Source organism: Pristis pectinata, chromosome 8 (genome assembly GCF_009764475.1).
Source record: "Pristis pectinata isolate sPriPec2 chromosome 8, sPriPec2.1.pri, whole genome shotgun sequence".
Taxonomy (NCBI): Eukaryota; Metazoa; Chordata; class Chondrichthyes; order Rhinopristiformes; family Pristidae; genus Pristis; species Pristis pectinata.
In genome coordinates, this window is record NC_067412.1 from 32,193,364 (window position 1) to 32,220,737 (window position 27,374).

Below are 27,374 nucleotides of genomic sequence, written 5' to 3' on the forward strand. Positions count from 1 at the left end.
TTCTTCTTTATAAATCTTTAATTTTTTGCTTCAATCAGTGATACACTTGCCAGGAAATTATAAAGAATCCTTTATCATTTATAATTTGAGCCTTATGCCAAAGATTTGAATTCTTGGTCTGAGATAACAGTCCAATATTGAGCCAGTGCTGAGGAACTCTTGTATTTCCAGAGCTGTCGCCCTTCAGAAGAAATGTTAATTCATAAATTCTAGTATTTCAATGGCAGTATAGATCCAATTGTGTTAATTAAAGTGGAAATCACTAATATTTCTCCCCTAACCAATAGTGCCAAGAGCAAGTTAAATTGACTGCTTTTCCTATTGGGTTCTTGCTTTGTGACAATAAATAATTACTCTAAATAACTCTCTCCTTCTTACCTGTAACACAGTATCACTTAACTATTGGTTTAAATAACAATTGAAGCATTTCTTAAACAGAGTTAGAAGATAGTATAGTAAAAGTCAGGGACATGTGAGACTTTTCTGCTGCTGGACTGGCAGATTTTCTATAGTATTGGATGTTATTCCATTAATACCCCAACGCACTATAATTTCCCTTTTTTAATGTTGCACAGTATTACAATAAACTGTCCAATGAATCTGATAATTTTAAAAGGTGTGCAAGAATAAGGGTCCCGGTGAGCTTCAATGGACAGCAGGAACCAGGTCCCATATGAGTTTCAAGGGAGAGCGGAAAAGGGGCCCCAGGGACTTTCAGAGAAACACTGGAAATGTCACTTGTGAGCCAGACAATGGAGATTTCCAAATAGTCAAATAGTGGATTATTGGAGTTTTACTGTGTTGGTGATTTGAAAAGCAGACAGATGCAAAGAAACTTCGGTTCTCATCAGTAAATGACTCTGGGATTGCTTTTGTACTGATATCATCAGAATCCTTCCTATCAGGGTTATCATTGCAAGAAAGATGTCTATAGTGTTATCTTAACCATTAATGACTATAAATCGGGAAAAAATTGGCAATGCCTGATATTACAAATGTTTTTTCAAAATAAAAGGAGTATTAATGTTCTTATGTATTAAAGCTGCTGCAAACCATATGTTTATGAGAATGGAGAGGTGACCATCTTGGTTAGTTGCCATTTTCAACAAGCTTCCCATTTTTAAATACTGGAAAAGCATGTCTTGTAGTTAGACCTCCAGGTCTGATCCTCTGATATGCCTATCATGTCTGGTGTGTAGCTTCACTAAATATAACATGATGCCAAGAAAAGGAATCAGATGAAACAGAGACTAAATCACTGAGCCAAAGAGTCATAGAGAGATACAGTATAGTAGGAAACGGGTCCTTCAGCCCATTGAATACATGCCTCTCATTCTCATCAACTCCCTCACCAAATTCTATCACTCATCTACAATATACAGGGACCAAGTAACCTTTCAACCCTATCACTTGATCAATTGTTTATTTCTACTTATAGATCAAACATCTTTCTGCTACTACTAACTCAATCGTGCCTCCCCGTAGTCTTAGATTGAACAGGGCTTACCCAAGTTCAATTGAGGTTTCCTTGATGGTCCACCACTCCCTATACAGAAGAGGAAAAGTGATATAAATACTAATAGCTTCCAATGCACCCCGATGTGGACACAGCAGCAGAGCGGTAGCAATCATTCTGGTCAATGGCCCTCTCTTTGCAAACTCAGATCATGCCCAAGCCTTCAGTAGTCTGGTGGCTGGGAGAGAGCAAGTGAAATAGTCGCGGTACCAGCAGAGCTTTGGATGGTGGGGGTGTGGGGGCACATCAAGAATCAGGGCCTTGGATTCAGGGGATCATGAGGTAGCAGATTTGGGGTAAGAGGATGGGGTAAATGCTGTGTCGGGGGTGGGGGCCAGATGTTGAAGATAAATTGGATGGAATCCTGGTCCAGTGCTGTACTGGGAAGGCCACATTGTTCCTGAGAGTGCTCAGCGATGGGTGCTCCTGAGACAATCTTGTCCAAAGTTGCCTCCAATGCTCAGAAAGGAGCATTGCATGGGGAATGATGTCATCCCATAATCCTTTGAAAAGGAAATCACATCATGGGTTCAAGGGTGACTCACAGGCAAAAGGTCCCAGTCAAATTTCCATTGTGTGGAAAATTGACCTGAAATGGTAGTTACCGCCTTTCATTCCAGGATAAACATCTTCAATTGATTAATGCTGGAAAAGTACACCGCATTATGCAATTGAATGTCTAGACAATAACATTCCCGTTTTACCTTTTGGGTTTCCTCAGCTCCAGGTTTGTTCATTTCTTTCAATTGCTTTCCAGATTATAATCTTAAATATGGTTCTGTTGCTTCTATGTACACATGACCATAATACAGATTTGCAGATGTATACCACTATAAGCTCCCAAAAGAGCAATATCATCTCAAAAGCTTTCAGCTGACTGCCAAGACACAAAGCCAATAAGGCTGCATAATCATTTTTGTTTTTTCAATGCCAAACCAAAACTCCTCACTCCAAGAAATATAGACTGTTGCTGGTAGAATGTCTCAATGGCAGAGGAACAGCAGCTATGACAGCATACAACTATGAATACTGAATACCAGAAGTTAGGTCTCAGATAAGTCAAGTTGAACAGGGTGAAATGAATCACAGTAGTAAATTTGCTTGAGGAAAATCAATGGAAAAAATTGAAGGTAAGCACTTATAAGAAAGATATTTTGTCATTTAAAGGAAGTTATCTTTGAGCTGAGGATATTGTGCTGTAAATTTTCACAAAGACACTGCTTAATCTTCATTTCATTTTAATAATTTCAAAGAAATTTAAATTGCAATACTGACCCAGTGTCTAAACAGGGCAAAATAGGCTGAAAAGAACAAATGAGGAGATTGTTGTTTCAGCTGATCTGGCTCGGAGTTTACACTGAGAACCAGCTGACCTTCAACATTGATTATGCATTAATTAAAGCCTGTTAAATTGACAGGATTCCTCAATGGCTTTGCCAACTATGCCACCTTGTGAAACATGATGAACTCAGTCCAATTAATTGCATTAATGTATAAAATTATTTTATAACAAGATTTGACTCTTAATTTTTCAGCAGGATTTTCATTTCCCTGGCGTCTTATTCACAATACACCCAGGATTTAACTCTACTTCCTCTGAAAACAAACAACATTCAAACATTGCTTGTCCTCATTGAGATCTGTGATCTCCTGCAATCTCAAATATAGCCTCACATGTGTGTAGATTAATTAGCCGATGGAAGTCAGGATTGAGGCCACTCCCAGCTTCCTAGCCTTGGGATTCATTTCAGCCTCTGCTGCTGATCACTGCCACATCTCATAGTCTGTGTTAGGGAGGCTCCTCGCATTTTACATTACAGGAGGAAACTTCATCTACTTTTTCTTTGACCCGCAGGAGCAAGCAGAATGGGCACTGGGATTTGTCTGCATTTCAGACTTCTCAAAGCAGATAAACTGCATTCATGTTATTATCGAGCTGCCTAGCTGGAATTCTGAAGGGTCTTCATGATCCTCCTATGCAAAGAACATCCTTCCAGCCCACTGAGATCCCGTTGACTCCCTGTGATCACTTGTCCATCCATCCTGCCATTGTAGCATCCATTCATTCAGTTGCAACATCCCCTAGGGGCCAGAAGAGTGTTGCTTGTGCTGTGGTACATTCCTTTCAGAGATGGTTTCAGAGAAGGGGCCTGCATAACTAAGTGTCAACAGATCTAAGAACTTTCAACAGACCTATGGGGGACACCTCTCTGTAATTGACAATATTAGTTTCAATGTGGCATTGCATTGTTAGGCTTTAGTTCAGCACCTTCAGATCTACCAAATGAACCACTGAATAGTACTACACAGAAGGTCCATCGAGTCTGTACGAGTCCTTTTCAAGAACAGCTCAATAAGTTTCAGTCGCCATAATTCTTCAATTTCAAGCATTTGTGCAATCTACTTTGGAACTTTACAACTGAATGTGTATCCATCACCCTTTCAAGCATTAAAATCCACATCAGTTAACATTTCATGTGCAGATCCTTTGTCAGAAACCTGTGACTCTTACCAATCGTCTCTGCACTTGAACAATGCTCGCTGCCACAAGTCTCGAAGATCATCTATGGAAAGTCTCCGGAGGTCAAACACCAGCGACATGAAAAGATCTGCAGACTAAACAGATGAGAGAAACCAGGACTTTGAAATCTGAATCCATTAAATGTTTAATATTTCCATTAATGCCTGTGTGTGTATGACCTACTGTTAAAAGGATTGAATACAAAATGGAAATAAATAATTCCCAGTATAATTTGCCTGCTAATTTGGTACAATAGTGGAACAGGCAAATATACTGCAGAGAGAACTATACAGGCCAGGGTCTAGAAATCGCTTAGCTCCAGATCTCAGTGTCAAAATAGCATTGTGCAATTCTCAAAGCTTCAAAAAGATTGCAACATTCAACTGCATGGTTAAAGAAACTACATTGCTGGCCCTGCTAAAGAGCTCTAGTTGAACTTTTTGCAGCACTTAGTCATACAGCTGAGACCACTCTTGTGAGACCCTGATTCTTTTTTGACACTGGTCAGCACAGAGGGCAATGATACTCCTATTGGAATCCAGCTACCACTCCGCCAACCCCCACCCCACCGCCACAACTTCCTGCCAGCATTGTCTGTAAAAGGCCCCAGAGATTCTGCGTGCACTCCCGCCTCTTTAAAAGCACAGGCACATGCACACACATGTGCATGAATGTGCACAGACTCTGACACACACAGGACCATGCACCCTGTGTCTCCCTCCATTCCTCCCCATCAGTACTGCTTTGTCTATATTTCTTCTCCTCTTACTGCACTGACTGTGCCTCACCCCCATATCTATTCTCTCTCACTTTCACCTGCTCCCTCCCTCACCCTGGATCTCACCATGTCCCAATCACACATTGTCTCAATGTATTTGATCATGTTTCATCCACAGTGCAGGGATAATATTTAAAACATTATCCAAAATTAGGAGCTCAAATTGCCAATCACCTTTACTAATCAGACTGTAGGTGCTTTCCAGTTTAAATATTACTACTGTATAAATTCACAGAGGAATCACCCCCATCTGGTTAAATCTGGCACTGGGCATCTAAAACATTTTTGGCCTTGCCCAGCATTTGCCTAATGCCAGTGGGAACAAAGGCCAAATTGTCACCTTTCTATATCTCACCATTCTTGAGGGTATGAAACTGTTGGCTTTATACTGAGGCAGTATCAACTAGTAGGCAAACTGATGGAAATGGGAACGTGGTGAATAGGGCATAGGTGCCAATCTAGAATAGCTGAGCATAGACTGGAGATTGGATGTTATTATTTCACTTAATCTCAGAGGATCTCACCATCTCCTCCAGACCCTTCAGAAAGTCTCCCACAGCCTTTTCAAGTTGCTACCTGCTGGTTAGGCTGGTATTATGCCATCTGTAACTAAAAATTTCAAACAGGGGCCTGAAACAGGGTGTAAGATTGTTTGCACATTTAAAGTGCCCCTAAATAGTCAGGAAGGCTTCTCAGACCTGTCTGAGAATTGTATTGATTGGCCTCAGTTATCCAGAGCCCTAAGGCACCTCCCTTATTTTGGATCGGATGGTGGCAAAGTGGTAAAATTTATCTGACTAGCAATCTAGAGGCCAGAGTTCAAATCACTCCACAGAACACACCAAATTTGAATTCAGCTAAATGTACAGAATTTGGAAAAATTTGTGATAATAATTATGAAAAGTACAGAATTTTTGTAAAAAAATCCACCAGGCTCACTAATGTCCTCCAGGGAAGAAATCTGCCATCCTTATCCACTCTGGCCTTAACGCAACTCCAGACCCTCCTCAGGTGGTTGACTCTTAAATACGTGCCCTCTGAAATGGCCTACCAAGCCGATCAGTTGTTACTACCACTTTCTCAAGGAGCAAATAGGGATGAGCAATAAATGATGGCCTTTCCAGTGTTGCCCAGATCCAAATAATAAATAAATGAAAAAAAGCACCTTGGTTTTCTGATGATCAGGGAGGAACTGAGCATCTCCCTGAAAATCATCCCCATTTAAATTATATGAACATGTTACAGTTAGGTATTAATGCACCTTTATTTTATTATACAATTAATGTTACAATATGAAGCACATGCTTTGGTCAGAAACCAGCTTGAAGCTCATCAACACAGTTAAAATAACTCATTTAAGACTTTAAAAATCTTACCATGCATACAACAACACTGCTAAGAGTTAGTGACAATGTGTAGTGACAATCCTTTCATTTGTATAAAAAGGACATCTTAGTTCTGGGTGCTGATTGAACTCTCATACTAATTATTATAATATCGTATCTTTCATTTACTTACTTTTATTTACATGTGTACATTAAACAAGAGAATCATTGATTAGACTAAATTCAACCTGAACTTAATATATGTATCCATTAATATTAAAGTTCCACTTAAGCAGTACTGCTAATCCCATCTCCTCACCTTGTTCCCATATCACTTTAATCTCCATTTCCTTCACTGCCATTGTAACCTGGTACACTCTCTGCATCAACAATTAACTCTGGTAATATATTCTACAACCTTATAACTCCTGCGTAAAATAATTCCCTTGCTTTTTATCCTAAATTTTGTATATTTAATCTTTTATATATGTTACTTTGTTCTCAACCTATTAGATCAGTTGCCTTTGATCTATTCAGTCCCATCCCTTCATGATTTTAAATACCTTCATCAAATTACTTAAGTAGGTCACAGAGAAACTAGCTAGCAGGACCAGATTGTCGGGAAGGCTGGATTAATCCACAGATGTCACCATCAGATATGAATAATAACAAAATAGCTTAGCTTTTAAACTGTTTCACATTGGAAACTGATCATCTTTTATCCACCAGCTGCATTTAGTCCCAAGTCACCATTTTGCCAATTAACACATGCATCTCATAGAAACGATTTGAATTTTTTCTTTTAAAATTTCAAGCCATTGGGCAGAATATAACAATCTGTGGGCTTCTAAATAAAGAGATCCTTTATAGGAATACTTATTATCAATGGATTTTATTCCATTGGCCAGCCATGAATTTTAAAAACTGGATATACTGCACTAGAGTCAGAGTCATAGAGCACTACAGCACAGAAACAGGCCCTTTAGCCCACCTAGTCCATGGCAGCCTGGTTTTCTACCTAGTTCCATCTACCTGCACCCGGACCATAGCCCTCCATACCTCCTTCATTCATGTACCTATCCAAATTTCTCTTAAATGTTACAGTTGAACCTGCATGCACCACTTCCGCTGGCAGCTCGTTCCACACTTGCCCCACCATCTGAGTGAAGTAGTTCCCCCTTAGATTCCCCTTAAATATTTCACCCTAAACCTATAACCTCTAGTTCTAGTCTCACCCAACCTGAGGGGAAAAAGCCTGCATGCATTCACCCTACCTATATCCTTCATAATTTTGTATACTTCCGTAAGATCGCCCCTCATTCTCCTGTGCTTCAGGGAATAAAGTCCTAACCTATTCAACGTGTCCCTATAATTCTGGTCCTCAAGTCCCAGCAACATCTGTGTAAATTTTTTCTGCACTTTTTCAAGCTGATTGATATATTTCCTGTAGGTAGGTGACCAGAACTACACACAATACTCTAAATTTGGCCTCGCCAACATCTTATACAACTTCAGCATAACATCCCAACTCCTGTACTCAATGCCCTGATTTATGAATGCCAAAAGTTCTCTTTATGACCATATCTACCTGTGATGCCACTTGTAAGGAATTATGGATCTGTATTCCCTGGTCCCTTTGTTCTACCGCACACCTCAGTGCCCTACCATTCACTGTGTAAGTCTTACCCTGGTTTGTCCTTCCAAAGCACATCACCTTACACTTGTCTGCATTAAATTCCATCTGCCATTTTTCAGCCCATTTTCCCAGCTGGTCCAGATCACTTTTGCAAGCTTTGTAGCCTTCCTCGCTGTCCACTATGCCCACAATCTTGGTGTCATGCGCAAATTTGCTGATCCAATTTACCACATTATCATCTAAATCATTAATATTCTGTAGATAATAAACAACAATGGACCAGCACTGATCTCTGCAGCACACACTAGTCACAGGCCTCCAATCAGAGAGACAACCATCTACTACTGCTCTCTGGCTTCTCCCACTAAGCCAATGTTGAATCCAATTGACTACTTCATCCTGAATGCGAAGCGACTTAACCTTCTGGAGCAGCCTCCCATGCGGGAATTTGTCAAAGACCTTGCTAAAGTCCATGTGGACAATGTCCACCACCTTCCCTTCATCAACCTTCCTGGTAAACTCCTCGAAAAACTTTATTAGATTGGTTAGACATGACCTGCCATGCACAAAGCCATGTTGACTATCCCTAATCAGGCCCTGTCTATCCAAATACTTATATATCCCGTCCCTCAGAATACCTTCCAATAATTTACCCATGACTGACGTCAGGCTCACCGGCCTATAATTTCCCGGCTTATTCTTAGAGCCTTCCTTAAACAACGGAACAACATTAGCTATCCTCCAGCTCTCCGGCACCTCACCTGTGGCTAAGGACATTTTAAACATCTTTGCCAGGGCCCCTGTAATTTCTGCACTAGCCTCCCAAGGTCCAAGGGGACACCTCGTCAGGCCATGGGGATTTATCCACCTTAATTCGCCTCAAGACAACAAGCACCACCTCTTCCATAATCCAGATACGGTCCATGACCTCACTACTCTTTTTTCTCAGTTCTATAGACTCTGTGTCTGTCCCCAAGTAAACATACATGCAAAAAATCCATTTAAAATCTCCCCCATCTCTTTCGGCTCCACGCATAGATGACCATGCTGATCTTCAAGAGGACCAATTTTGTCTCTTGCTACCCTTTTGCTCTTAATATAGCTATAGAAACCCTTGGGATTCTCCTTCACCTTGTCTGCCAGAGCATGTCCTCTTTTAGCCCTCCTGATTTCTCTCTTAAGTGTTCTCTTGCATTTTTTATACTCCTCAAGTGCTTCATTTGATCCTAACTGCCTATGCCTGATATACACCTCTTTTTCTTTACCAGGGCCTCAATATCCCTCGTTAACCACGGTTCCTTAAACCTGTTAGCCTTGCCTTTTATCCTAACAGTAACATATAGATTCTGTACTCTCAATATTTCACTTTTGAAGGCATCTCTTTGCCGGAAAACAACCCATCCCAATCCACACCTGCCAGACCCCTTCTGATGCCATCAAAATTGGCCTTCCTCCAGTTTAGAATCTTAACCCTAGGACCAGTCTTATCCTTTTCCATAATTGTCTTGAAACTAATGGAATTATGATCACTAGATCCAAAGTGTTCCCCTGCACTCACTTCTGTCACCAGGTCTGTCTCGTTCCCTTACAGGAGATCCAGTATCGCATTTTCTCTAGTTGGGACCTCTACATATTGACTAAGGAAACTCTCCTGAACACATTTGACGAGCTCGATCCCATCCTGTCCTGTATTTGTATTTGAACGTATTGTATTTTAATGTTATTCATAGCAAAGTTCCTTTGCGGCAGCGTATGGATAATTCAGCAGCTGTACTGAGTTGTCAGCATTCAGTAATCAGGCATAAGACCTCTTCACGAATCCTAGTAAACCACAGTCTATCCAGAAAGCATGACTGTCATCAAATTACCCATGAGAAAACCTCTCCCCACGAGTAACACATCATAAGCGATGAGTAACTGAAATAATGTAGCTATTGTAGCGACTCACCGCACAGGCATCGAACCGGCTCCCGACATCGCAAACGTCGTCAGAGGCCCTGATCCATGATGGCGCGGGGCCTTCCTTCTTCCCCATCATCGGGCTAGGAAAACCCACGCGTGGGAAGGTCAGGTGACCTGCGCGTGACGTCAGCGCGGGAACTGTAGCGTGGGAAGTTTTCAGATATAAAAGGCGCACCGCGCCCCTGTCGTTCATTTGACTTCTAATTTCGAACCAGTGACTCTGTGTCTTCATTTCGTAGTGTGTAGCCAGCCACTACATTGGTGACCCCGACGGGCCCAAACATTTTTGGACCCACGATGTCTGCACAACAAGAGGTACAGGCAGTAGCCCTTAAACTGCCCACCTTTTGGACCCTCAGGCCCCGTGTCTGGTTCAACCAAGCTGAGGCCCAGTTCCAGATTCGTCAGATCACCAGGGACGACACCAAGTACTATGACGTGGTGAGCGCCCCTGACCAAGACACCGCAGCCCAGGTCGAGGACTTCATCCAGGCGCCCCCAGAGGAGGAGAAGTACGATAAGTTCAAGACCCTCCTTCTCGAGACTTTCGGCCTTTCCCGATGCGAATGGGCCTCTCACCTCCTCCACCTCGATGGGTTGGGCGACAGAACCCCCCTCTGCGCTCATGAACAAGATGTTGGCCCTGGCAGATGGGCACAAACCCTGCCTGATGTTTGAGCAGGCCTTCCTGGAGCAGTTACCCGTTGACATCCACCTGCTCCTGGCGGATGCCGATTTCAGCGACCCCCAGAAGGTGGCCGCCAGGCAGACGTCCTTTGACAGGCGAAAAAGGAGAGTGGGGCGTCCGTCGAGCACGTTGCCACGCCACGTACCCAGTGGACCAGCAGGCCAGACCTGGCAATCGAACGCACCCCACCCGCCACCAGGTCTGAGACACCGACCGACCAATGCTGTTTCTACCACCAGCGGTGGGACGTAGACGCCCGCAGGTGCCGACCACCATGCAGGTTTCCGGGAAACGCCAGAGCCAGCCACCGCTGATGGCTACGGCGGCTGGCCACCCGGATAGCCTCTTGCATGTGTGGGACAGGCATTCTGGACGTCGGTTCCTGGTGGACACCGGAGCCAAAGTCAGCATCGTGCTTCCCAACAGCCATGAGACTCGCAACTACACACCAGGACCCGCCCTCAGAGCCGCCGACGGCAGCGCCATTCGGACCTCTGGCACCCGTTTGGTACACCTCCAGTTCGGCACCTGCAACTTTACTTGGAAGTTCACCCTGGCCGCCGTTGCGCAACCACTCCTTGGGGCAGACTTCCTTTGCACCAACAGTCTGCTGGGTAAGCATTTGGTACATGCCAGGACCTTCCAAACGTTCTCGTTGGGTGAGGCCAAGCTACTGGCCCCACACCTCGACTCCGTCACCATGTCAACCAATGAGTTCGCCGGGGTCCTAGCAAAGTTCCCGTCCCTACTAACGCTCCAGTTCTCCACCACTTTGTCCAAGCACGGCGTCCAGCATCACATCCCCACCCAGGGCCGTCCCCTCCACGCCCACGCCCGGCGGCTACCCCCAGACAAGCTCCGCCTCACGAAAGAGGAATTCAAGAAAATGGAGGAGTTAGGGATATTGTGCAGGTCAGACAGCCCATGGGCCTCTCCGCTACACATGGTCCCCAAGGCAGCCAGAGGCTGGCGACCCTGTAGCGATTACCGACACCTCAACGACAATACTACCCCGGACCAGTACCCTATGCCATGCCGCATATTCAGGACTTCGCTGCCAACCTGCACGGGAGGTCCATTTTTACCAAGGTCGACCTTGTCCGCGGATATCACCAGATCCCGGTGCATCCGGACGACATTCCAAAGACGGCGCTGATCACACCTTTCGGCCTCTTTGAATTTGTCCGGATGCCCTTTGGTCTCAAGAACGCTGCTCAGTCCTTCCAACGACTGATGGACGCAGTCGGGCGTGACCTTGACTTCGCCTTCATATACCTCGACGACATCTTGATCGCCAGCAGCCGCCAGGAACATTTCACGCACCTCCGCCAACTCTTTTCTCACCTGAGGGATTTCGGCCTGACCATCAACCCAGCCAAATGCCAATTCGGGCTTGAGACAATCGATTTCCTGGGCCATCGGATCGACAAACACGGTGCCATGCCCCTGCCTATAAAGGTCAACGCCATCCGCCATTTCGCCAGACCCACCTCCATCAAGGGCCTGCAAGAATTCCTCGGTATGGTGAACTTCTATCACCGGTTCATACCATCCATGGCCTGCATCACGCGCCCGTTGTTTGCTCTCCTGTCAGGCGGAAGCAAGGACATTGCTTGGTCGGAAGAGGCTCACACCGTGTTCATCGAAACCAAGCAGGCCTTGGCAGACGCAGTCATGTTGGTGCATCCTCGCGCGGACATCACAACTGCTCTCATGGTCGACGCCTCCAGCACAGCGGTCAGAGGTGTTCTAGAGCAGCTTATCAAAGGGCGTTGGCAACCACTGGCGTTCTTCAGCAGACACCTTCGACCACCAGAGCTCAAATATAGTGCCTTCGACCGCGAGCTGTCGGCGTTGTACCTGGCCATCAGACACTTCCGATACTTCTTGGAGGGCAGGCCGTTTACAGCTTTCACCAACTACAAGCCGTTGACCTTTGCCTTCAACAAGGTCTCAGATCCCTGGTCAGCACGGCAGCAGTGGCACTTGTCATACATCTCGGAGTTCACCACTGACGTCCGCCATCTCTCTGGGAAAGAGAATGTGGTCACGGATGCACTGTCACGGCCCACCATCCAAGTTTTGTCCTGGGGGTGGATTTCGGCACCTTGGCGGAGGCACAGCGAACGGACATGGAGATGCTCAGCTATCGCACCGCAGTCTCAGGCCTGCAACTGCAAGACCTACTGGTAGGCCCCGGTGAGCGCACCCTGCTCTGCGATATCTCCACAGGTAGACCACGCCCCATCGTCCCAGCTGCCTGGTGCCGACGGGTGTTTGATGCCATCCACGGCCTTGCACACCCACCCATCCGGACAGTAGTCCGGATGGTGTCTGACAAGTTCGTCTGGCACGGCCTGCGTAAACAGGTTTCCGAATGGCCCAGTCCTGCACACACTGCCAGACCTCGAAAGTACAGCAGCATGTCAAGGCCCCCTTGCAGGATTTTCAACCTACCCGCCAGAAGTTCGACCATATCCATGTTGACCTGGTCAGCCCCCTCCCAGTCTCCCGAGGAGCGCTGTATCTCCTCACAATTGTCGACCATTTTACCCGCTAGCCTGAAGCCGTTCCCCTTGCAGACACCTCCACCCAGTCCTGCACACGGGCCCTTTTGTCAACTTGGGTGGCTCATTTCGGTGTCCCGGCACATATCACCTCAGACAGGGGAGCTTAATTCACCTCTGGTCTGTGGTCTGCTGTTGCCGACTTGTGGGGTTCCCGGATCCATCTCACCACCGCCTATCACCCATAATCCAATAGGCTGGTGGAGAGGTTCCATCGACACCTGAAGTTGGCACTCATGGCCCACCTTAAGGGGCCCAACTGGGTAGACGAACTCCCCTGTGTCCTGCTGGGGATATGCACCGTGCCAAAAGAGGACCTGCATGCCTCGTCCGCGGAGATGGTCTACAGAACGCCCTTAGTCGTCCCGGGCAAGTTCCTACCAGCCCCTCGGGGGCCAGAGGAAGAACCTGCCGCGGCGCTCGACCGGCTGTGCAAGCAGCTTGGAAACCTGGCCCTAATTCCCAACTCACAACATGGACAGGCCCTGATCTGTATGCCGACTTCCCTCCAAGACTGTAAGTTTGTCTTCATCAGGAGGGGCGCACACCAATCACCGCTGCAGTGGCCGTACGAAGGGCCATTCTGGGTTGTCAGGAACAATGGGTCTATGTCCGTGCTGGACATTGGGGGGCGCGAGGAGGTTTTTACAATTGACCGGCTAAAGCCGGTTCATTTAGACTTGCACCAACCTGTGGTGGTCCAGCGAGCGTGACGCAGGGGCAGACTACCCAAGTCATAGTTTACGTAATTCTGGTTTTCGCGACAGTATCGCCAGTTCTGGGGGGGGGGGGGGGGGGGGGCGGTGGAAGGTGGTTATGTAGCGACTCACCGCACTGGCATCAAACCGGCTCCTGACATTGCGAACGTCGTCGGAGGCCCTGATCCAAGATGGCGCGGGGCCCTCCTTCTTCCCCATCTTCGGGCTAGGAAAGCCTGTGCGTGGGAAGGTCAGGTGACCCGCACGTGACGTCAGTGCGGGAACTGTAGCGCGGGAAGTTTTCGGATATTAAAGGCGCACCACGCCCCTGTCATTCATTCAACTTCTGATTTCGAACCAGCGACTCTGTGTCTTCATTTCATAGTGTATAGCTAGCCGCTACACTATACAAATTTCCTTATTAGTTAAAACAAAGGGTGAACAAGGCCATTATCTAAATTTCTCAATTTAGCACTGTAATGTTGCAGGAAATAGATGAAAAGAAGGAATAGCCAAAGTCTGACAAGGGATAAAGTACAAGACAAACTATTAAATCAACAAAACCTACCTCGCCTGTATTTTCTGACTTAGAATTATACCCTAGTTGCTTGGAAACAGATTTTATCAAATATTTCTAAAAAGATTAACATTCATGTTTCTTTAATGCAATCTCAATCCATTCAGAAAGCATAAGTATGAGGGAGAAGGAATTTTCAGTCATCAGCTTGCTGCACATCTGAAAATATGGAACAGAACGCAAAAGGCAGAATGAGAGCCAAAATATCCCTGAGAAAAATATTCCTAAAAGTTGTAAAAGATTTGATAAAATGGATCATAAATGTGCACTAAATCGTATGTGCATTAAATCATGTATGTACAAATGGTTGTGTTCTGGGATTGTTTAAAATACAGTCTGCATTTAGGCATCTGAATTCAATCAGCCATGGTTGAAACAATTAATGTAGCACAATACAAAAACTATGGCCTGGATTTTGCAGTTGCAATGACAGCAAGGCTGTCAGTATTACACCAACCTCATTCACTGTGAAATTGACAGAAATTTCAGGAGTTTACACTTGTGCATCTAAATGCTTATTTTAGTTCTTAAACTTCCACAGGATCCATTGATTTGTAATCTTCTCCAGTGTAATCGTTTGAACTCAAAAAATGGGGTATTTAGTGTGAGAGGCCTTTAAATGCTTTGCCATGTAAGATGTTAAGTAGACTTCAATGGCATAATAAGCCACAATTCCTACCTAACAAACTCACTGGCCCTAAAGAACACTTTACACAACAAAGCATTTAAAAGATTCTACATTATCACCTCAACCATAACTAGAAAATGAGGTCTCAAAAGGCTGCTCCAGGCATCTGATTAGTTTTTGTTCCCCATTTCTATTGTCAATTACCAACAATTGTCTCATATTCTATGATGAACATTGGCCTTCTGTGTAAAACCATTGAAATAACTTACTATGAAAAAAATTTTGATCGAATTTTTTAAAACGAAGCTGTCAGTAGTTCTGATTTGAAGAGCATATTATTTAAGTAATTATTAATGCTACTTTTAGTGTTGAATAAAAAAAATGAAATGATTCCATTCAACTGAACACCAAGATGTTTAATACCAGCATTGGCTCTGAGAACTACTGTTGCTTTTATAGAATTTTAGTAGCTTTTTTTGGGTTACTGTTCATCATTTTAAAATAGTGATTATCATTAAACTGAACAATGTTCTAATGACAAAAGATAATAGATTTTATTGACTTAACTCGAAATTGTTGCTTCTTTGAATTTCTCAGGATTGCAATCAACCACGTTTGGCTGTTTGAGATGTTACCCAGCAGTGAGTAAAATCAGCATATGCCAATTTGAACTGGCAGCGTGCATGTATTTTTAATTTAATTGGCTCCCTGCTGTTCTAGTATTTCATCTAATGCCAGAGAGTGCCAGTAAGTACACTGGGTTTGATTTCATGTTTTTGTTACTTGTGATAGCCCCAATTATTTTCTTTATTTCTCCACCCCCTGTTCTTGGCCAAAGCTGCTTGCCACAGAATTCAGAATAAGACAGCAAGTTAATCCAGGCTGCTCCAATACTCTGAGTTGTACAGGCCAGGGTAGCTGCTGGAATACTTCAGGTAGAACAATTCTCTCAAGCTCCTTCCTGCTCAAGTAACTTGCCAATTTGGGGCTATAAGCTTATATCTTCCAAAAAGGCATTTAAAAATGTTAAATCTTACATTAAAATACATAATCTATAACAACTGTCCCCCATTTTGTCTGCAGTTTCTTTTTTGTTAAAATGGCAATCTAAATGAACTGGAATTTCTTATCAATGAAGGATCTTGACCTGAAACGGCAACCATCCCTTTGCCTCTACATACACTGCTTGACCTGCTGAAGTCTCCCAGCAGTTCATTTTTAATTCTACTTGTAGTCTTTTGTGTCTCTGGAATTTATTATCAATGGTTCTGGGACTAGGCAGAAGATCAGGTCAGCACGGACTAGACAGGCCAAAAGGCCTGTTTCTGCGCTGTAGACACTATGACTCCATGGTTCCATTAAAAAAATGTTCGAATTAAAATGCTTATTTACAAGGGATGACTTGGATCAAATTAAGAAACCATTCAAAGGCCATAGCCTAAACATACTTTAATTCTATGCATCCATAATCCCTACAGCTACTTCAAAAGGTAGTTTATAAATAGCTCAAATATGCACTATGTGACATTATTACTTAAATTTAAACCACGACTGAGCTGCTTTCACATCTTACGAACAGTGAATGTTCTGTCCAGGTTTTCTGAGCTATGGTAATCAAGGAGGAATAAACTGCCTTTTAAAATGCTTCGGATTACTTATGATTGAAATTACAATCCCAGAGTATCTTTCGATGACACTTAAGGAATTCTGTTAGTCATTTTCAAATATGGGTAAACTGAAATGGGCCAAAATAAAATTGCATGTAAATTCAAAAATGTCCCAAAATGATAATGCTCATTTTTCTGTTTTTCTATTTTCTGAAGTATGGACTGAAATGTAGACAAGTATATGAATAAATGTACACCCCAGTCTTGGAAAAATAATCTCAGTGCATTAACTGGCCTTGGCATTCCCAAAGGAGTGCTCCAGCTTAACTGGGTGTTTTGTTCAATTTACTGCAATGGCTAATTATAGCAAGGTTGCTTTTTCCATTGCGTTTTCTGTTTCATAGGTTGACTCGGAGGGTTGCAAGCTTGTAACAATCAGCACCTGTGTGATATTTTTACTGTCACTGGTAGTACTCGCAAGAATGCATTTCTGTTCTCATTAAATCTAAGGCAAGGCAATGTTAGAAATCAGTGCATGAATACAGTTTTATGATATTTCAAGAAATAAGAACTCACGAAAAGTACCTGTAGAAGGGACCCTGAAGATTTTAATATGTGCTGCCAAAACAGCATGGAACAATTTGTAGCATGGTCTTTAACAGGGCAGATCCTGTTCAAGACAATGAGAACTTACATTAAGCCAATAAGTTTGCTAATGATCCCCAGGGAAGGAAATCTGCCATACTTACTCCACATGAAGCCCAACAGCAGAACAAACTGACAGATTCGTCCTTCCGAATTTGTCAGCAAGTCCTGAATTTCATGGCACATATAACGGATTTACGTTCATTTTACTGGCTGAACACCAACAGTTCCAATCTGAGCTGCCGGACACACTCAGCATGATCTGGCCCAATATATTCCTTCTTTGTTTATAAGCTTTCTACAGCTAGGTTAATCAATCTTTCAACTTGAAATAAGAGTCAAATTCTAATCTTATTGCCTTTTATCTGCTCTGATCAATGTTCCAGTGTGAAGGCTCAATATCCTTTTAAAGTATATTCAAAGCCTTACCCACCAACACTGACGCAGTGGGAGTTCTGAGCATTACTTATTTTTCCCATTGATATTCTGAAACCCAGCCTGATGCCCACAAAAGAGATTGCAGCCTTTCAAGCTTTTTTCTCTATTGTATTGTGACTTTCTGGGACTGCTTGTCTGAAGAATGGCTATTCTGTTTGTTTTGCCTACTAACAACAGACCTCTGTTTTCCTTGTATCCACGAAAGAGTACCATGTCTACTCTCTGTCACGTACTCTGCCAATGACATAGCAACTTGTCCATCAATGCACAGTGCAATGGCTTAAAATATTGGCCTTTCACATCTCCCACTCAAGTGCAATTCACCAATGAATATCGAGGTAAAATCCCCTTTATCTCTTAACTGAAGCCAATGTTTCTCTATTTCTGAGTGTATTAAATGTCATGTCACAAATTTAACATCATTTGAAAACCTCACTATGGAAGGGCATAAACAACTTCAGAGTTAATTCAATTAGTATATCATAATGCTCTTCAGAAGCTGGAGCTTACTTCACTGTAAAAACAATAAGAGACTAATTAATTTACAAGTTCAAACTTTCATATAAAGCTCTGGAAATTGGAGTTCACCCTTTGTTCCTATGCTAAACAGGAGCTGCATTTACACTGTAGTCATCGAGTCATACATCATGAAACAGGCCCTTCAGCGCAATGAGTCTGTTATGATCATCAAGCACCATCCACACTAACCACACTTCACTCACCACACATTTCCATCAACTCCCACTAAATTCTACCACCACCTTACACGTAAGAGACAATTTACAGTGGGCAACTACTCTACCAACCTACATGTTGTTGGGACATGGGAGTATCCCGTAGCACCTGGAGGAAATCCTTGGAATTATGGGAAGAACGTGCAAACTCCACACAGATGACAGCAGAGGTGAAGATCAAACCCAGGTCACTGAAGCTGTGAGGCTGCAGCCCCACCACTATGCCACCCAATGCTAATGCCCAATTTCCCTGCAAATATTTGTGAAATTGGACAAAAAAGACACTAAAAGGAGTGTTATTGTGTTTTGCACATCAAATCACGACTAAATAGGATCTGTGCAGCCTACAATTAAGTGCAACTAGACACACTTTGCTGTGCGCCAATGACAGAAGGGTGAGTGTCAACCATTAAAAGCACCCTTCCCATGCCAGGCACACAGCAGCAGTGATGTCTGCCAGTGGGGAGAGAGGTTGCCAAGGAAGGAAGGAGCCTTCAGATTTTCAATGAAGGGCACTTAGGTCTGAGTGAGTGAAATAAGTGTCAAGAGGAGAGGGGGGCCATCATTATATACATATAATAATTTTAATTACAGCATATTTTGATTTTCTATTGTTGTGAAGTATTGTCATGACACCAGCATTATTGAAATATACAGTCTTAGTACCAACCACATATATAATATTGCAGAGATAAGACTCACAGGTGCAACAGCTACAACGCCATATGCCCTCACATACAAAGGTTGCTAATAACATGCATTTCACGTGAAGGGGCTTGATCTAAGCTTTAATTACATTCACACATTGAGTGAGACTTTCTCCTTAATAATCAACATGTCGCTACAGGAGATCAAATGCTTGCAAAAATGTTTTAAATCAATCTGCAGCTGCTGTGTTGTTCTAGCATTGATTGCATCTGGCCACCAGTATGAGATTTATTGCTGTCTCATGATTCATATATCTGCTTTTTATCACTGCCACCTCTGAGGAAGGGACTCGTACAAGAGGCAGGGAAATTGAATGCAGAGGTGACACATCTTCTCTATATTGCCCCTTCTCCAGCAACAGCCTTCCTCCAACGTGCTCCAGTGGTTCCTTGCAGCAGTTGAATAACTCACCATAATCCTCAGTTAGTGCGCCATCAGGAATTACCGAATGCACTTCACAAACTTGAAATGTTAGCCCATCAATGCATCTCACTACACACTGAAAGACAACCTGTTCATTAAGTAGTTACGTGTATTATTCACAGCTTCTGTAGCCTCAAAATGGATTCAGGAGAGACTGCAGATGCTAGAATCTGGAGTAAAAAACAAGCTGCTGCTGGAGGAACTCAGTGGATCAGGCAGCACCTGTGGAGGGTAGTGGAGAGTCTTTGCTTCAGGTCGAGTCTCTTTATCTGGACTTAACCTGGCTTGAGTTCAGATGAAGGGTCTCGACCCATAATAATGACTGACCATTTCCCTCCACAGATGCTACCTGACCCGCTGAGTTCCTCCAGCAGCTATAATGCTGACTAGCTACTTAGGATATTGAGCAGCAGTCCAAAGGGTCAATAGCTCAACCAAAGTTTACACCCAAAAGATCGAGCTGATCCAAGGAAAGTGTAGTGTGTGCAGTGGTTGCTGTTTCTCAAGCGAGGTGCCACTCCTCACAAAAAATACAGATCATTGGTCTCAAGCCAGTGACACAAGGTCAGAGAATCATTACTTACATGTGATATACAGTGCAGATGGTTCTAAATAGCAGAATGAAGGAAATCTTGTGTGTCATCTGGACTCCCTTAGCTGATTGTGGGCAATACAAGTTGGTACTGATCTTTTGGGACCTCTCCAGAATCCAGGGAACTTTCATAGAATAGAATCAACACATCCACTATCCCTGCAGCCACTTCTTTTAAGACCCCAGGATACAAGTCATCTGGTCCTGAGACATGTCAGCCATTAGCCGCATTGGTTTATCTGGTAGTTTTGTTGCAGTGATAGAGATAGTTTTACTTTCGTCTCCCTCTATAGTCCCTTGATTATCTCTTATTACGGGAATGCTAATAAATCCCTTCACTGTGGAGATTCTAATGTGTGTGTGGGGTGGGACATTTGGGGACTATACTTTTGTAAGCTGTTGAGGAGAGGCATCTCTCTATCAGGCTGTTGTTTATTTTCTGTGTAGTCAATCCCTCCTGTGATCATCTGGAAGATGGGTTGGTGGGGTTCTGCTGGAACTTTACACAGGCCTTCCTTGTCCTCCTGCTCCTCTTGACCCTGTTGTTCTTCAGACTGTCTCATGGAGGAGTGTGGGATGGGGGGATATGCGGGAGGAAGGGGTTAGGTAGTGTGAGGGTGGTTTGATGGACGGCACAACATGGTGGGCCGAAGGGCCTGTTTTGTGCTGTATGGTTCTATGGTTTTATAACCCTCGGGCTGTAGTTCCAAATGCTGCTCTTCTCTTCCTCTGGCATTAACTGCTGCCTTTGGATAGCAAGGTTGTCATGCATGCTTCACACCATGATGAAGTCTCCACCAATGTTGGGCATACACAGTGTGGTGCCCTGGACTAAGCCAGGCAATGAAATTGCATTTTCAAAATGCACTTGTATTCTCTATAATAATTTTCGTGCTTGTGTGACCCTCACTGTATGTCCTTCATCAGATGTCATGCAACCATGAGTAGGTGCGAGAAGCAGGAAAATAGGAGAGGGTGTCCTCCAGGAACCATCTGTCTGAACGATGCTGGCCGCAGAAACTGTTCGACAGTTTGGCCTCCCTGACAATGAAGGCATCGTGTGTGTGTCGCACAGATGCAGCATTGACCATCAGGAAATTTTCCTGCTGTCCCACAATAAAGTTTCCGTTGATGAAAAGGTCCTGATTATTAATGGGAACCCTTATGAGCAATGTACGTGCAGTCGATGGCTGCCTACACTTATGTGAAGCCAGTAATGCTGAGAATTCCCAGTGCATAGGATTCCACCTGATCTTCAGTGAAATCAAAGTAAAGGCCATCATTTCTGTGTGGAAGCAGTGCGTGGGTGATCTCTCTGATACAGCATGGAGGAGCACACTTTGAGAGATGGCAGTGAACTATTGCAGCCACTTGGAATAACCCTGTGGTGAGAAGCCAAGAGTAATGATGACCAAAGGTGAGAGACCATATTGAATGCAGGAACCATGAGCGGGGTAGGTCAATCAACTCCTTGAGCCCATGTTGCCATTTAATAAAATCATGGCTGATCCAGTCTTAGAGAAATAAGGACTGCAGATGCTGAAATCTAGATGAAAAACACGATGACGCTGGAGGAACTCAGCAGGCCAGGTAGCATCCATGGAGAAAAGCAGGAGGTCAATGTTTCAGGTCAGGAACCCTCAACATTACTTTCCCGCTCTCCCCATAGCCCCCATCTCCCTTGTGGTTCAAATTTCTGCCAACATATTCAATGGTTCTACACCCTGCACTGGGGTAGAGAACTCTGAGTGAAGAAATACCTGGTCATTTTCCCCTTAAGCTGGCTACCCCTTATTCTGAAACATCCTCTCAACATCCACCCGGTCAATCCTCCTCAGAATTTTGTAAAAGATATCAGGTTAGGTCTAACCTGCTCAGCTTTTCTTCATACACCAATCCCTTCATCCCAAGCATCAAAACAGTGAACTTTGTCAGCACTGCATCCAAACGCTTCCTTAATTCTGGATAAAAGTAAGTACTCCAGGTGAGATCATATCTGCGCTCTGTAAAGATGGATCAAGACTTCACTTAATAATGGATTCCAACAGTTTCCCCACTGACAGATGTTAGGCTAACTGCTTTTTAGTTTTGTGCATTCTGTCTCCTTCTTCTTTTGAATTAACATCTGTGATTTGCCAATCCTCTGGGACCTCTCCAAAATCCAAGGAATTTTCATAGAATAGAATCAAAACATCCAATGTCTCTGTAGCCACTTCTTTTAAGACCCCAGGATACAAGCTATCTGGTCTGGTCAGCTGTTAGCCCCATTGGTTTGCCTGGTCGTTTTGTTCCAGTGATAGAGATTGTTTTACTTTCCTCTCCCTCGATAATCCCTTGATTTTCTGTTATTACTAGAGTGCTACTGTGGAGACTAAGGCAAAATAATTATTTAGATTCTCTGCCATTTCTCTACTTAACATTATTAATTCTTCATTCTTATGCTCCAATGGACCAGTGTTTACTTTAGCTAAAATTCAGAAAAAGCTGGAAATACTCAGCAAGTCGGGCTGCATCTGTGGGAAGAGAAACAGAGTTATCATTTCAGGTCGAAGACTCTTCCTCAGAACTGGGAAGGAGGGAAAAGAACTTTACTTTATCTGGTCTCTTCACTTTTATATACTGTACTTATTGAACCTCTTACCATTGGTTTTAAGATTATTTGCAGATTTCCTCTTATGCTCGGCCTTCTCTTTGTTTATAAATTTTGCTGGTTTCTAAAAAACCTTTGACCTACCATTAATCTTGGCAACAGTGTATGCTTTTTTCTTGGAATTTAACATCACTTTAACTCCCTTTGTTAGCCACAGATGACACATCCTAGAGCCCTCCTTTTTCACTGGTATATACCTTTGCAGTTATTATGAACCATCTCCTTAAATTCTATAACTGCTGATATACCATTTTATCCTTTTATCTGTTTTCCCTGTCTACCCTAGCCAGCTCTGCCATTGAAATTGCATTTATTTAAGGACACTACTTTCAGACCCAAGTTTCTCATCCTCAGACCAAATTTAAAATTCCACCATGCAATGGTCACTCAAAGCAGTCCAAGTGTGAGAATGTGCCAAAGGTTTTCTTGCAGGATTGTCACAAAAGCTGAGAGAACTCCCTAGCCTTAGAAAACCTGCAAATACATTGTTCACCACAGGTAGGATGTGGTGTCACTGAAGAGTCTATAGAAAGAGTCTATTTGCAAATGGCATATCTGTGTTTCTGCCCTGAAGCCACCAGGCTATTCCGTATGGCTAGTTACTACCGAAATGACACCTGCAGTAATAGATTGCTGCCAGTAGTGTTACCAATGAGACACACATGCAATGAGCACCTCAGCAGCTAAATGCTGGAGAAGCCATTCCCTGTTATTTCTAATGCATTGTTATAAGGTGTATGAACAGCCTGCAGTGAGCTCTAAAACTGCCTAGTTCCAATCATAGAGAGTACCCTTATAATTATACTCAAATACAACAAAGCAGCACTGTGATTTCTAGTTGTGCTAAAACAGTGAACAACAAAGATCATACACTGTACACAAAACCTCCAACTTATGCTGTCCAAGGACAGATGTATATCTGGTGCTCTAGTGTGAAGAGCACCCCAACATACCTGCCCGGTTTCCCATTGGGCACTGTTTGTATCTGGAAATGATCATGAACCTAATCTAATCCAGGGAAAACTGTTTTTCCATGTGATTTGTGCAATAAAACCAGGCACAGAGGTGTCCGATTCTATGCAAATACTCCAACTCATTAGAAAAATCCAGCCTGTTGTACTTAAAAAGATTGTGGTATATTTATTACATAAAATAATCAAAACTATGAGATTAATAAATCATGTTGTGTTCCCAATGAAATACAAGGTGCTTGATCTCTTAATTGTTTATTTGTATCATTGATGGAATGGAGCAAGGAGTAGATTTCAAAGTCCACTGAAGTATTATACTCCAATCTCTCCCTGTAAAACTACTCCAACACAAAAGTTGGCCTCCACGTTGCCAGCCAATTTCATTGCAAATTTTCTCAGGATTCTCTTGATTGCCAACTGGGCCAGAAAAATCAGCTGAATCTCAAAAAGCATGTAAATTTGCTTGCAATCAAACTTCCAACAAAGCTCCAACAGATGCTCAGGAAATCTCCCAAGGAAATTTGCCTGTATGTAATAAATAAAGCTGAATTCCCATGAAATGGCAGAGAACCAACAGAAAATCTATCCACATGTGATCTTGCATCAAAGTCAAGCAAAGGAAAGGAAATGCATCCCCATAATATAAAATAACCGAATTCCTATCACATTCCTGGCCTTCAATGATTTCAAAAGCATGAAGTATATTGCACAACCTTCATGGGAGTGAACATTTGCACGAATGCAGACTGACAAGTGATGCATTAAAAATCTGTGTCAGTCTACAAGTCCTTGCTGCTTATTGTTGGTTTTTGCATCATTTTTTGCATCAATTTTCCATTCTTATGTATACATTTGAGGAAAATCTCAGTAATTGTATTACCTCCTCTCATGAGTGGTGGAACCATTACACCTTAATTTTGTAACTCAGCTCCTGTATTCCAACTCTACTTCCTCTATCTTAAATTCCTGCATGTTTTGCTATTTAACCTAAAAAAAAATCAAATCCCTGAAGAAAAATAATGGACTAAAATATATCACAAAGAGGAGGACAAAATTAAATCTGTGCACCCTGCTCAATAATTCCAAGATATGGAATGGAGCTTAGTTACCCCATCGCCCAAGCTCTTTCAAAGCCTTGAGAGATTCACTGTGTAATTTTAAATGTCTTCTATATTAAATTCACTTGCTGTTTATTGTCACATCCACTTCCTCCATTACTTGTCCATCCTATTTTCTCACTACAGTCATACAAGGCATTCTGTCCTTTTACTGACTAATGCCCCAGCTGATCTGTTTTATAGAGTCATAGAGAGATACAGCATGGAACAAGCCCTTTGGCCCTGAGTCTTCACCCGATCATCAACCATCCATTGAAATTAATAACATTATTTTTATTCTTTCCATCTTTCGTCAACTCTCCCCAATTCTACCACTTGCCTACACATTGAAGGCAATTTACAGTGGCCAATTAACCTACCAACTCACTCATCTTTGGGATGTGGGAGGAAACCAGTGCACCCGGAGGAAACCCACAGGGAGAACATGGAAGAACAGGATTGAACCCAGATCTCTGGCTGTGCGAGGCAGTGGCTCTACTAGCTGCAGCATCTCACTACCCTGATTAATATTATACATGAGATAGATGCAACACACAGTCGAGCAGAAGGACTTAAATATGAGTGTTTCTATTTGTTGAAAAGTTACTTGATTTGAAATACTGCGTTTTCAATGGCATCAATTAGCTTATTGTAGTCCCACTACTCAATTTGACTTACTGAATAATTAAATTTTCCTTCAACACAAAACTATTCTAAATTATCAAGATAAATTTAAAGGAACACAGCAGAAGAACAGGAGTATAGATCTTTTCCAGAATGAGCACAGACCCACTGGACTGAGTAGTATCTTTCTCCACTGTATGAATATAAAGCTTTACAGTATCATAGAAGTTCTCAGGGCAGGAACTATGCAAGCACTTCTTGGGAGGTTTCCACAGCAATTCCACACCATTTTAGTATGTGGTGATTTTTATACCTAAACTTGGCATCACTTAATCACTACATTCATTTGTTATTCATGTCCTGCTCTTTCTTATCCTCTTCAGACTTATTGCTATTCTACAACGTGGGCCCTGTTTTTTCCCTTAACCCAGCTTGGCAATTGTTAAAAAAGAACAACATTTTGTAAACACCAGTGCAATAGCACTTTCAAGGAAATGCTACAGAGCCTTAAAAGAATCTATAATTGTGAGATTTAGTCTTTGTGAATAAAGAATTTAAAAGCAATCTGTTAGTAAAATAATCCCATCCCTTACTCCATTTACAAGGAAGTAAAGATGGCTTACCTCCAAGGTCATGCCTTTGGCTAAGCAAAGTTGTCTCACTGCCTCTGCTACTCTTTCTGCACTTGCATATTGTTCCCTTTTCCCTTGTTCACTTTCTCTCTCAAACAGCAAAGTGCTGAGGCGGAATGGCTTCAGGTCCACTGCTAGGAAACAAACATGCTAGTTTACAGAATGCTAAAAATTAAACTACAGCTCACGAATCAGTGACAAATTCTGCATTTCCACTGAAGTGTCTACATCTTACATAGAAGATGAAAAGAATTTCTACTTGTGTGGCATCTTTCATAATTGCAGGGCATCCAAAAAACTTTACAACAGGAAAGTAAAGTAAAATGTTATAATGCGGGAATAGGGGCAGCCAATTTGCACACTAATGATAATGAAACAGATCATTTGTTTCAGTGATTCCAATTAAGGGAGAAATATTACTCAGCACATTAATATGGGATCTTTCTATCCTCCTAGGAGGAGAGCCAGTGCTTCATTTTAGTGTCTCCTACAAAATTTGAATCCTCTGACAGTGTAGTACTCCCTCCTTACTATTGGAGTGCCAGCCTAGATTTGGTGCATTAGTCAAGTGATGTCAGTGTGTTAATCCTTACATCTCCAACAACTCAAATAAACAAATATCATTTCTGACCAAATGCTAAGCAATCTACCTTGCTCTTCAAGTTGAAACCCTCTAACCTCCGACTGACTTGAACTTGCTTCTCATAGCTTTCCCCCTGAAGTTTGCTCTGAATCATCTCAATTTAAATTCAATTTCCTGTTTTGACTCTGTTCCCTATAAACTGCTGATTGTCCAGCTCTTCATCCATACTAAGCCAATATTATAACTTGCTAACCCTATACAATGAATCAAGCTGTCAGCCAGTATCCTGTATTAAAAATCAGGTCACACTTGACCAGCGTAAGAGAATCATTTTCAAAAATAGCAGAGGATAGGGACGAGTGTTTTGAAGGTATTTTTAGAGTGATTGAGAAGGCGCTTAATTTATATAGGTAAAAGCAACAGCTCATGGATTATATTAAATGGACCAATTGACCAGAAGCCTGAAGTCCCACACCACCAGTTTCAAGAACAGCTACTGCCTTTCAACCAACCGGCACAACACTAATCACTACAATTTAGCACTAAAATGGACTTCGTTTTGTTCTAATTCTTTCTTGTAAAAATTGTGTACAATTTATATTTATGTCTTTCTTGTGAATGCTGCTTATATGATGCTATGTGCCTGTGATGCTGCTGCAAGTAAGTGTTTCATTGCACCTGTGCTTACATGTACTTGTGTGCATGACAATAAATTCAACCTTGACTTTGAGATGCATTTCGTTTTTTTCCCTTCCAATGTAGCAGGAGTCCATT

The 27,374-nt window shown here is 42.9% G+C and overlaps 1 protein-coding gene across 1 annotated transcript in view; it reads right to left on the reverse strand.

Annotated features, from left to right (window-relative positions):
• Nucleotides 1–27,374, reverse strand: part of LOC127573285 (apolipophorins-like) — a 159,983-nt gene that overhangs the window by 95,600 nt on the left and 37,009 nt on the right. Inside the window, exons 7-8 of the mRNA XM_052021337.1 lie at nt 26,009–26,151; nt 4,029–4,132 (exon numbers count right to left, since the gene is read on the reverse strand). Of these exons, the coding sequence (XP_051877297.1) occupies nt 4,029–4,132; nt 26,009–26,151 (247 nt within the window). The remainder of the gene's footprint in view (nt 1–4,028; nt 4,133–26,008; nt 26,152–27,374) is intronic.